This window comes from Apostichopus japonicus, chromosome 2 (genome assembly GCF_037975245.1).
Source record: "Apostichopus japonicus isolate 1M-3 chromosome 2, ASM3797524v1, whole genome shotgun sequence".
NCBI lineage: Eukaryota > Metazoa > Echinodermata > Holothuroidea > Aspidochirotida > Stichopodidae > Apostichopus > Apostichopus japonicus.
In genome coordinates this window covers 13546285-13559390 of record NC_092562.1, presented here as the reverse complement: position 1 = coordinate 13559390, position 13106 = coordinate 13546285, and the positions used below count along the sequence as shown (strand labels likewise).

Here is a 13106-nt window from a genome sequence, read left to right as displayed (position 1 = left end):
TCTAAGTTTAGCTCTTCAAACAAAGTTTTGTCCAAACATTGACCACAGAGATAATATAAATCGATTCTAGTTGACTATTTTTCGTTTATTTTCTTGCCAGAATCTGAGAACGTCGTAGTTTGATGTCACTGTACAGCTGTACGTAAGGCATAACCATCTTACATCGTAATTTCGTATCTCTAAGTGGAAGAAACCGTAAGTAAACCATTTCTTTCTTGTAACTGTTTTATCATGAAATATTTATATATAAACAATTCATAGAACAAAAACTCGTTTACTTTGATCGATTCAAGTTCAGTTGGCTTTTTGAAATAACGTTTAGGCAATTAAACCGTTTACAGTTATATACGGAGTCCAACAATCTTATTACATGATGATGATAATGACTTCTTTAAATTGTAATATGATTGTATCAAATCAATAAACTAACTGGGGTGCATGAACCCCCAGGGGTGCGTGAGTCCATCCCAAGGGGTTCGTGAGACGTTTCTGAAAGTCAAAACTCTAGAGTACTTTTTGTTGAACTAAAATCTGATATATCATATATTACAGTAATGTACAAAAGTCGTACCCATCGACAAACTCTTTTCGCGTTCCTTACGCATATGTTGTCATCGATTCATGATCATATGTGACATCAGAGATATATCAGCTTCCCTTGCCGAAGGTAAGATTGATATTTTGAGGAGGGATCTGGCTGCACGTTGAATGCGACTCTCATTTAGCGGGTATTTATGGGGGGGGGGTTGGATGGTCTGGGGTGGGGTGGGGATTTGGGTTGTGTGGTCTGGGGGTTGTCCTCTGGAAAAGTTCACAGTTTACAGACGTCAAATGATGCGTTATGTGGCATATTTAGACTACATACAGTAGGACTATAGTCTAAAAGCAAGTTTTTGCTAATAATATAATTACTTTGGAATTTTGAGAAAAAAATCCCCCTACTGAACATTTCCCCTCTGACTGACAATGCTGCCCTCAATTTCCCATCCAAGTATTATTTATCAGTACTTGAAGAGTTACCCATGTAACCTTTAACCTTGTTGTTCTCCTTCAGTAAATCAAAATGCCACTCGAAAGATTTGCAGGAAAGGTAGCAATTCTGACTGGATCTACCAGTGGGTGAGTTGACATTACAAGCTGACCTGCATTTTGTAGTCTTAATATGCCAGCAGTTCTTAATAGATGGCCCGCGGGCCAAAGTTGGCCTATCTAATGAAAGACCAAACAGACAAAATATTCGGTCCACAATCTTGCACTAATCGGGTATGCGGGCGGACAATAAGTCTTTGGTTTTGTGCACCCTAAAATGGGGTCTACCCTCTAACTTTTTAGACTTTCCCCCAAGAAGTGTTTCTTTTCTTAAATAAGAAGTCCCTACGTTTCTTTGGTTAGCAAATATCTCTCCTCATAGCCATTTTCGTTATTAAAAGGTGGCCTCTTGATATGTTATAGGTGCCCTTTTCATCTAAACTTGAAGTAAATAAAATTGTAATTCAAAAGTGAATAACTATGGAACATTCAGAAACAAAATATACTTAAAAAGTGCCATTCATTTATGGAAAAAAAAATTGTAGTATAAGAAGTGCACAGAGAATCTATTTTGCTCGAAAGTTTCGAGACAACTTTAGCCCCATAAATCAAAGTCAAATGTCCCACTACCCCTCACTGTTGCACCCCTACCCCAAGGTCGAACCCTTTCCCGCCGACCATGTGACCGTGAACCACCATTGAAAGTATTTTGCATCTGCCACAGGATTGGTTTGGCGTCTGCGAAACGTCTTGGTCTGGAAGGATGTAAAGTTATAGTGAGCAGCCGGAAAGAGGTTAACGTCCAGGCAGCTGTCAAAACACTTAAAGACGAAGGAATAGAGGTAGCAGGAATCGCAAGTGACCAAGCAGTGATGGCAGATCGAAAAAAATTAATCAAATTCGTAAGTTTCTGTGTATTCATGCTAATATATGTTTTGTGTATTTGGGCTGGAAAACACAAACGTTCAACTGGAAGCTCTAAGTTCCAGTTGAGTGTACAAGGGATGGGGGTTGGGTGGGTTGGGTGGGTTGGGGGTTGGATAGTGGGCCGTGTTCTCCACCTCCGATCGTCAGTCGGTATTTTTGCATTCTGTGGGGTAAGCACACAAGGACCACTACTACGGGTTGGTTGGGGGGTGGGGGTTGGGTGGGTGGGTTGGGTGAGGGGTTGGATGGTGGGGACTGTTCTCTACCTCCGATCGTCAGTCTGGATTTTTTGCATTCCGTGGGTAAAGAAGACCAGGACCACTACTACAGGTTGGGTGGGGGGGGGGGGAGGTTGGGTGGGTGGGTTTGGTGGTACTGTTCTACTGGGGTTGGATGGTTGGGGGTGTTCTCCCCCTCCGATCGTCAGTCGGGATTGTTTGCATTATGTGGGGAAAGAAGACCATGCAGGACCTCTACTACGGGTTGGGTGGGGGATTGGATATTTCGCACAATCGCTTTGTTTACGTTTTGTTACATAGTTACAAGATGTTTACGACATGTAGACACAAGTTAGTTCACCAATTCAGTGGCTGAACCAAATAAGATGGCAACTTTTGTCTTAAACCATGCATATGTATCTAAGAAATTAAATGATATACACAGAACTTAATCATGTAACCAACAAAGTAATGCTGTCAATACATATGCATATAATTATGTTATATTCTCTTTCAGGCTTTAGATAAATATGGTCAGCTGGACTGTGTCTTCCTTAGTGCAGGGTCAAGCCCACACAACGGATCACTTCTTGATGTAAGTATAAATTAAAACTTAAATTACAAATTAAAAATAAATCGCTAATCATCATAACTATAACCTATGTAAATTTATTAGAATTAAACAAGACACGTATATGATTCCCCATGTACCCCATAAACTTCATTAATCATCTTCAACTCTACTTTTAGAATTTGGATAACTTGTTATTATATTTATATTTCTTTTTTTTTTCCTTTTCATAAATTCCCAGGTAACAGAGAAGGAATTTCATAACGTAAGTTAAATGGACAAAAAGAGTAATTAAAACGGCATCGCCGTACAGATATCTTAAACATGGTTTAATTCATGGATAACTTACACCATATTAGGGCATATACTTTCGGGTGGGGTCTGGTGGGGTCGGGTGGGGTGGGGTCGGGTGGGGTCGGGGTGAGGGTCGGGTGGGTGTAGGGTGGTATACTAATGACCCTTACACACTACATAAAGGACAGCTTGTAAATTTAACGAAGCTGCAGAATATTCTGACACTATCCAAAAAGTTGACTGATTAGAGACTAAGTTTTTTTTTTTTTACACTAGTCGTTTTTCAAAATCATTGACGGATTGGGGAAGGTTGATACTTTATTAAACAAATAAAGGAATACAATATTTCAATGCTGAAGAAAAATCTGCGTATGGCAGCTTAAATATTTTAAATATTTGTTTTCGAGATCTTGTTACCATGGCGATTCAATTAACTTTTCCTCCATTCATTTTTAGGCATTCGCCCTTAACGTCAAAGCCAATTTCCAGTTCATTCAAGAATGTCTGCCAGCGTTCGATTCAAAAAAGTAAGTGATAAATTCTTAGTTTCTTCTTCCATCCAAAATTCTTCTTGTTTTCACAAGTTTAAATGCCTGTGTGAAAGTACGGTATTAACAGATAAAAATTGTGATTTATGCACATTTTGAGATGAAATCGGACATGTTAATTAAAATGGTATCGGTATACGGCACATATAATGCAGCGGTGAATTAGTGATAGCAAAACAGCAACAACATTTTTAAACCAATAAATGTGTTAACAACCAGGACACCTGTAGGTCCACGGTACAGTTGCACCAGAGAGCTTGACTCTAGCAGCTCCCTGGTTGTATCATGTCAGTATAACGGGATACATCAATTTATGTTTATAACAATATGTAACGAATCATAATGTGCGGGCAGTTTGTCTCTTTTGTTATGACTATTCACTCACTAAGTACACGATTATTGAAACTCTCGAATACATTTTAAGCACATGGCGATGACGTTAACACGGCAATATCTGATTGTTTTACTACAAAAATAAAAATAAATAAAGAAAAACAAACAAACACAGAAAACATGTCGTGAATTTTTCCCCTGTCCTATTTCAGAGGTGGTTCTATTCTTACAAATGCAACGGCTGCAGCTTATGAATCTGTGCAAATAGTTACAAAGGTAAGTCATGCATCTGTGCAAATAGTAACAAAGGTAAGTCATGAAACTGTGCAAATAGTTACAAAGGTAAGTTATGAATCTGTGCAAATAGTTACAAAGGTAAGTCATGAATCTGTGCAAATAGTTACAAAGGTAAGTCATGTATCTTTGCAAATAGTTACAAAGGTAACTCCATACCATACAACTTTAAAATTATGTTCATTATGACAAACATCAACATCCCTAGCTTCACTTAGTTATATGCCGCATAACTGTGGTGTATACAATTCAACCCACAGTATCCGGGTACTTCGTTTTCACTAAATCAGCAATTCATGCAAATAAAATGACTCAAGTTGTTAAGATAAGTATTCCATTCCCATTTACTACATCAACCAGTGAGTTATAATGTTTATAATTTTTTATACTAAATATCAACTTGTCACAAGACACAGTATACTATAAGTGCAACTTTTAATACATTGGAATGAAACCTTATCGCCAAAAGAGCTTTCCTCATTTTATTACATAAATCATGTTTTTATTCATTCTTGTGGCTGTCAAAATGTTATTTGTATTCCTATATCGATTTTTGAAAACAGCCTGGTGAGACTGCTTATATATAAACAATATACGTATGCCATTTGATACACGGCACTAAAGATAATTGCCAACGATGACAAAACTTAATCCACACGTTCATGCGCAGAAACGACTTGGGTCAAGCTTACTGCTCATTCAATGCCTTTGCTAAAATTACATATCGATTTCGACTAGTTTTATCAGATCGACACATGTTTCTTTATTACACTGTTTCAACGTGTAGGAAATGAATGCGGAATCGTGGTAGGAGAATGTAAAACAACTTATTTCATGTGGTCAGGAAGAGAAACGACTTTTCACAAGTCTAGCCTGTTCGTGTTCAAGTAACGCTGTGTAGTTCTGCTTTATAGGTTACGTTACACAAGCGTATTTCCAATTCCCATAAGATTGACATGGAACAGCTATATACAATAAACTGTTCCGTACAAATGGGAACCCAATCGGATTTTGGAATTAATGCATTCTCATATTTTCTTCATGCGGTTAGAAAAACATGAATAATAAAACCGACATTTGTCAAGTCTTGCTTGCTGTATTAAAACTATATCATAGCGATCATAACATTCCATATTTCACTTTGTGTCAGACCGAAGCAAATACTTTAGGCCTACAATACATAATTACTAACATGGTAATTCAATCTCATGATTTTTGTTGTTGTTGTTTTCGTTTGAAATCCAGAACATTCTCTTGTATTGCGTCAGCAAACTGTGTTTGATATCAGTGACGCAGCACGTAGCCCGTGATTTGTTCAACCGAAATATCAGAATAAACTGTGTTGCACCCGGTCTCATCAAAACACCATTTTTACAAGGGGTAGGTGAAGTCTTTCATTTTGGATTTCTGAAAATATTGTACATGTATACAGCTGTCGCACACTATAGCATACGATATCTATAGCGTATACTTTATGCAATAACAACGTTGTTTCACGTCCTCTCATCCCACACATAACATGCACCAATTACACACAACGCCAAATACATTAGTCTATAATACTGTTGTTATTGCAACCGTTGGAAGAGTGACTGTTTTTTTTCTTCTTGCAGCCTGCAAAATAAAAAAAAATTAAAAAAAATAAAAAATTGTTGCATAGCCGTGTCTCCACTTGAGTGGAAATTCATTTTCATATGTTTCTTGAGATTCTTTTTTTACATTATAAATAGATGAAATGCTTGTATATGACATATATTTAGTAGGCCTATATTAGAATCATAAAAGTCGTAAAATTTGTCGTAATGTATTGATCACTCACTGTATTTTCGTATCTTCATAGGGATTAGGAAGTGGCCATTTCAAGAAATATGCTGACATCACCGGAATTAAACTTGGAGTCGATGCTGCCTCTCGGTAAATTTTTCCTTCATTAAAATTAAAACAAAAGGAAGAAAAAGATTATAGAAAATCAGAGTAGAACTTATAAAATATCGATGTACGATAAATAACAACTTAACATAACAACAAATGTATCAATAACAATATATAGGTTAAGCACGAACAGTACTGTTATACACACAATACTACTGTTAATAGTTATTTTGTAAATTATATAAAGCCACCAGAGACGGTGGTGGATGGGGAGGTGGGGGGGGGGAGGCGTAATTCCATCTTCCACAACTACTTCGTCTGATTTCCCATCATTCTCTTCTCACTCTATGTCCTTTTGATATGAAAACAATATGCGTTTGAATCCATATGTTTCTGGAAGAGATGAGCCAACGTGCAAGAGTATTATGTCCGGAAAAAACTAAGTTCAGCATCCTCTAAGTTAGTGTCCCTTTTCTGAATTGGGGCGCCTGAGGAGGGGTGGGCCGAAGTGCATGCCCTTCAACTCTGCTTCCCGACACCTATACATGTTTCACGATATCTTTTTGATGCCCAGAGAAAAAGGTGTAGGTCACTGAAGCATTTCGATTTCAATATAATGGCTATACCATCTTACATATATGTCGAAGCTTTATTTTTTGTTTTCATTTCATAATGCATATATCGTTAAACTTGTGTTTTCCTGATGATTATGTTTCCTCTTATAATTGTTTTTGTATAGACTTGGAGAACCAGAAGAGATTGCATCTGTGGCAGCTTTCTTGCTCTCAAGTGATGCTTCCTACATCAATGGACAAATCCTCATTGCTGGAGGAGGATTTCCCCTGTTAAGAGCGTTCTGAAATTCTGAAATTCATCAGGCAATTTTTACAAGATGTGTGTAAATAGACATAAGAATTGTATTTCTGACAAACGTTGCTTCTTTATGACATAAAGTTGTAAATATATTTGACAAAATTCGGTAAAACATTTTTTTTCTCTCTCGAAATTAAATGCAATGCAAAACTCACGTACATATTTAAGGGCTATACTAAGAGAGTATTTTTCAGAAAGTATAAGGATTTTTGAAAAGTGCATGACAAAATATGATTGTGAGAAGAAAATGGGTGGGGCGGTGGAAATGACGTCGAGTAGAAAAAAAAAAAACAACTAAAATCCTTGAATATCATATGTAAACTTTTGTGGTGCTAGTATTTAAATATTATGGAATAATAACTGACTCGATCAAACCTTAGTTTTATGTCCTTCAGTTTACATGAACAGAAGATATAGTGTCTATCCTATGCTCATTATATATAACATTCGTATTGGCATTTTTGCTGACATATACCACAAATGCACGTGGATGCAGTACGGCGAGTATATGCTGACTCGTGCAGTGTATGATATGTGTATAGACTTAGGGAAACATCTCGATAAATTTCGTGCGTTGTTTGAAATTGTTCTGTCTGAACCCAAAGAGCCGTTACTGACCTTACGGCCTCCGGAACAGCTTAAAAATCTATGTAAAATGTAATTGTAAACTTACAATAGGGCAAGAAGTCCAATTGACAACTTTAACGGCTTGTAAATAAATTGTAATTAGTCAGTATTTTATAGACTTCTTTTTTGATGTAAAAATATGTAAACAATAAAATAAGAACAATTTGGGTATTATTCTCTGAAAATCATTAATGAAAGTTTTTTGATGTCGGGTTGCTAGGTATGAAGTGCACATGATCGTCGCGGGGAAGTAAATTTTGGTTTAAAGTATATTGACATCGAAATTTTAACCCATATATATATATATATATATATATATATATATATATATATATATATATATATATATATATATATATATATATCTTTCATCTGAATATTTGTTAAAGGTATTTGAGAACTTTCTGATGTGGCGAACACAGTTTTTGCATATACTGATCGCCCTCGGCAAGTACTATTTTCGTCACATTCATTACTTCTGTGTGAACTATCCAAATAAATAACGCTTTCAGAAAGGTAAGTGTACCCCATGTCGGTACACTATCCCAGGCCCGTAGGCCGGATATCGAAATTGGTCGTGGTGGTGGTGGGGGGGGGGGGGAGGGGCGAGGACCAAATGTTGGCTGATGACCGTCTAAGGGAGCGGTGTCCTACATTTGTGTACTGCAAGTATTAACTTTTATCGTATGAAATTAATTGTTGGCCTTTTTGGAAGAATCTTTGCATTTTCTGAATAAAATTTCCAAAGGTAAAGGACACAAGTATTCAGTACCTCCTTAGATCGTCTGTGTCTCTCTCTCTCATAATTCCTGGCTACAGGTTTGCACTGTACGATGTATGGTATCACACATAAATGCCACCTCACCAATAAAATTTGATAACATTTTCTCGCACTGCACCCACAAGAGGCAACGAGAAATAACGTTTTCATAAATTTAGAAAGCTGTTTCCGCTTCCATCTTCTGTGGTATATCCTATATACTGTTGTTTTAAATGCATCGCTGACTGATTGTCACCCCTTCGGATTTAATACAATTTTTAAGAAAAATCACCCAGGAAAGAACCTTGATTATGAAACCAATCAACGAACCGAATGATCCACTAGCTCAACCCCAGTCCCTTTGCATCGAGATTGTGGCTCAACTTCGATTCACACAGAGATTACAGTAACTTCTGTAAATTTTCAAGCTTCATGCACACAGCAATAAAAACTGGATTGTGCTGATAAATCTGATGCATCGCTGGCATGTGCAATTAGGATTACAGTAAGAACTGAGTATATGTGTAATAAAAAAAAATGCATCAAGCTGGATTTGTTGGGATTACACAGATCCTCAGTTGTACTGTAATCCTTATAGCACATGATACCGATTCAGTTTTTACTGTGGTACATTTATAGTAGTTACTGTGTTCTCTGTGTGTATCGGGTTCGTGACTTAGTGATCATCGTCAAGTGTTTATCACGCTTCCACTACAGAAGGGGAACACAATGCTACAATTGATCTTAGCCAAAAGGACAATTGAAAGCCTGCGTGTCACTTTTAGGTAGAATACTGGATTACAGAAGACGGACACCAGCTACGACAAAAGGAAGAAAAGTTTCTCCTGTTTATGTGGTAAGCATACGGGTTTTCTGGAATAGCGACCTCCACTTATATGAGTGACCAATTTCTATGGTGACCAACGATGTTAGCCATCGGCATTCGAAGACTCACTTATACTGTTAGGTATATATACTTCTCAGCTTAGTTAAACATGCGGAGAAGACTGGCAGAATAGTCAAAAGTCAGGAAGACGGATCGTCGTAGCATATTCTCATAACTCAGTGCTCTATCCGACAGCGTCACGTACCGTAGGCCTATAGCTTCTTACGTATTCCGTACATAATATGGACTAGAGTTAATTCCAGTGTCTGCGAAAAATACCGGTCCGTGCCTTATAATACACGGTTAGTCAATGCAGGTACGTGTCTCTGTTTCTTGTTAATTTCACAAAAGTATTTGAATCAAGTACGAGAATTAATCTATGTGTTGTCTGAAATGTGATACGCCTATATGGAATGGATAAATGCTCAGAATCAATACAAACTGTTGCCTTACATATGCTGCTTGTGTTTCATTTTTAAAAATGATACACTCCGTAACCGTATGCAACTTTCCACCTGACCAGACTAGCATATTGCACGACACTTTGTGTATCCGATCTGTGAAAGTGCATGCAATCAACTGATAATTATCCACGATGTTTGATTAAACTCCAGTTTAATGATAAACAAATAAGAGTGACAATGCAATATCAAACAGAGGTGTATAAGGCAATTATTATTTTCATTTGACATATCCTATTATCCGTCGAAGTTTCAACTTTTTCTCAAAATTTTAAGCATAAAGAGACAAAAATATTAACGCAACCGAAATACTGACATTCGTGGAAATTTCGTTACAAAAAATCACAATTTCGGTGAAAAAGCCGGTATGAAGTAGAAATTTAAAGAGTAAACCACGTGATCACTTGGAATTTTACCACGTAGATATTTGGACTTTTGATGAAAAACTGATACATTTGACATAAAAGTGTCAACAGTTTTCTATGAAAAGTCGAAATTTCGAGGGAAACAGTTACGTAATTACGAGGTTATGGTCAAAACTTTGAGATAAGAACTAAGGAAGTTGATTTAAATTATTTTGTAAATGGTCATAATTTTGAGGTCTGTGAAAGGCTGGATTTTTAAATGGAGAAAGCTCAAAAACTTCTAAATAAGTAAAACAAAATGCCGAATTTGTAAAAGAAAAGTCGGCGTGATCTAGAAAAGTAAGCGGAAATTTCGAAAGAAAACAACATGACGTTTCCAATTTATGGACCAACGTAATGATCTTTCAATCTACTACAAATCTCCTAGGAAAGGTCCGTAAACATCGCAGGATCCAGGAACGCGGAATAAGTAACTAACTTCACATCGGTAACAAAATTCGTGTTTACCATTCAACATGTCATCAGTAGTTACCTACGTGTGACGGAACTGTCTGTAGTTAGCAACAGCAGTCCACCAGGCCTTTGGGCTATCTCTAGTTTTACTAAACTGTATTATTCTTTGTGTCATTCACTGTGTTCCGTGTTCTTTTAATTTCCATGAAGTTACCGCCAATCGATCTTTCTTATCTCCTTCAAAATCCTGAGCACCGATCATGGATTGTGCTATAATTTGAGGTGAGTATGATGTTGTGTAGTTTGGGAGTTAGGCCTATACCGTTTTATCGTTACTGTTTTAGCCTATGCTTCACTGTGTACAGCAGTGAGTTTCGCGACACCAAATTAAAACTAAGCAGTGTGTGAAAAGGCACCATTTTATTCGTCCGCAGCCGTCGGAATGAAGAAAAGGCCTTCTTGGTAATCCCACATCAACCGATATAAGGAGCGGTGTCTTAACTATTCACATAGTTGCCTGGAGAATAAGGGAATGTGTCCTGTTGTACCTCATTCCCCCTCTCTCTCTATCCAGCAGGATGAATTTATGTCACTAACATTCTAACATAAGGCAATCAGTATCACTCGTAATATACCACCTGTTGCCGTTATAAAAGGAAATATTCCCATACTATTCATCTGGAGGCCAGATAAATACTGTAAGGAGCATGTACATGTACTATATTATTTACATAGGCCTAGATGAAGCAAATATTGGAGGAGGAAAATAAATAAGTAGGGCCTATGCATACATGTATGTACAGCACGGCATCTTTATTTTATTGAAAAAAAGTATTTACAGCACTGCATAAAACAACACCTAGGGGTGATCTAGCATTTTTCCTTTCATTCTACACCCATTTCCTATAAGTACATAGGCCTACTGTGATCAAACTGGATTCATGTGAGTAGGACACTATAATGTGAAATGAAAAACAAGATGTAGGCAAGCTCTTTATCAAGACAGTAATTCATAAGCACTAACTGTTTTATATTTTATCTATGAAAGGAAAACCAATTCAGTAGAGACCATGAGTATTAGGGATGCACCGGATATCCGGTCCGGCCGGACTATCTGGCCTGATAGTTTATCCGGTTCCTGTTCCGGCCGGATATTTTTCAAAATCCGGCCGGATCTTTTTCAAAATCTGGCCTGAATTATTCCTTAAAAAGGTGTTGGTATTAACTTAATTCAATGTAAACTATTTCCAAAAATTAATAAAAACATTCAAAGTAAGGAAAAATTAGGTTTAACATGTTTAATTTAATTTTCTCAATGGTTAATTTCACCTTCTTTAATATGCCTATACCTCACCTAAGATTTGCTCCTTGTTTCATACTTCTACTTCTTATTAATGATTTTCTTTTGTGTAATGAAAAAATCCGGTTCCGGCCGGATTTTATCTGGCCGGATTTCATGTACTATCCGGCAAAATCCGGTTCCGGCCGGATCCAAAAATTTGGATCCGGTGCATCCCTAATGAGTATTTTATGCAACGTATAAATAACTAAACTAATATATGTGTACAGCTTGATGGCCATTGTGGTAAAGTAGTAGAGCTTAACAACACAAGCCAGGTTACACTGACTAGCAAATTCTGCCATGAATGTAGTTCTGGCAAACAGTGTCAAGTACTCATAGACTGAGATAAACTGGAATCAAATAACAAGTGACGGTAAGGGGTGATACACCTAAAGGGTAATTGACACACCTATGGATGAGTACCTAGGTCGGTAGTGTTGACAGCTTTGGACCTGTTTCTCTGTTTAGTTTGCCAAAGCCTTGAAGACTCAAACTAGAAAGTGGCACTCTAAAGGCATTGAACACTCGCCCCAAACCCTGTGCCGCAATCTGAAAAAGTTAATTTTCCGTTGCTTGCAAGTGAAGTTTTTTCGTGTCGCTACAAAATGCAGACAGTAATAAAACGTGATACCTTGTTATCTTTGATCTAGACCTGAGATGTCCATCGCTGCTATGTACACTGTGTTGTGGGTATTGACCGTAGCTCTGCATGAATTGACTGTGCACTAGTGTCTAATTACCGACGGTAGCAAGCTGTGTGTGTATTTTTTGGGATCGATGGTGGTGTCTAACACTTCTGTTACACCTCATTCGACACTAGGTCAGATTACCGTCATGAGACATTTCTCTGTGCGCGAGTCTTCAATGCCTTTTAATGCATACAAGTGTCAACATTGCATTTAATTTGACTGTGTGATAGCTTAGGAATTTCAGGTGGTTATTATTTTCCAGTACAGTTTTGCACTGTAGTTCATTTAAATCTCCCAACGATTGGGTTGAATAAGAACTAATACTGTGCTTATAATTCTACTAATTGAGCAGTTAAAAATGAGGATTTTACTGGTGCTTATTTGCCTCACCAGGGGCATAGCCACTGGTGGGAAATAGGGATAGGGGGAACATGAGTTCCCCAAAATCTTCAAACTTTCTTTCAAATAGCTTACATTCCGATAATACATACTAGAAAATGAAAGCTTGTACTGCATACAGTTTACAAGTCAAATCTAATGAAGATTGCCACAATCATTGATCTG

At 37.3% G+C, this 13106-nt stretch overlaps 2 protein-coding genes across 6 annotated transcripts in view; both read left to right on the top strand.

Moving 5' to 3' along the window:
- Positions 1–76: 76 nt before the first annotated feature.
- Positions 77–7871, top strand: LOC139972896 (dehydrogenase/reductase SDR family member 4-like). The gene is made up of 10 exons (XM_071979208.1): positions 77–195; positions 1055–1119; positions 1754–1931; positions 2692–2769; positions 2987–3010; positions 3496–3566; positions 4133–4196; positions 5460–5594; positions 6055–6128; positions 6826–7871. The coding sequence occupies exons 2-10, from the start codon at positions 1064–1066 to the stop codon at positions 6944–6946; spliced, it is 801 nt and encodes a 266-aa protein (XP_071835309.1). The 5' UTR covers positions 77–195; positions 1055–1063; the 3' UTR covers positions 6947–7871.
- Positions 7872–9374: 1503 nt separating this feature from the next.
- The window catches only part of LOC139978759 (ribitol-5-phosphate transferase FKTN-like), a 38328-nt gene continuing 34596 nt past the window's right edge, over positions 9375–13106 (top strand). For 2 of the 5 annotated variants that reach the window (XM_071989241.1, XM_071989249.1), the window contains exon 1: positions 10567–10793. The gene's annotated coding sequence lies outside the window, so the exon portion shown is untranslated. Of the gene's footprint in view, positions 9549–10563; positions 10794–13106 lie in introns of those variants that run through there. The other 3 variants (XM_071989265.1, XM_071989257.1, XM_071989274.1) reach the window with 3 other exon arrangements.

What these genes read in the sequence shown, in the direction of transcription:
- LOC139972896 (XM_071979208.1), top strand. Translation starts at nt 1,064, where the DNA reads ATGCCACTCGAAAGATTTGCAGGAAAGGTAGCAATTCTGACTGGATCT. An exon ending in ACAACGGATCACTTCTTGAT is followed by an intron (nt 2,770 to 2,986) that starts GTAAGTATAAAT and finishes ATAAATTCCCAG; the next exon opens with GTAACAGAGAAGGAATTTCA. An exon ending in GGAGTCGATGCTGCCTCTCG is followed by an intron (nt 6,129 to 6,825) that starts GTAAATTTTTCC and finishes GTTTTTGTATAG; the next exon opens with ACTTGGAGAACCAGAAGAGA.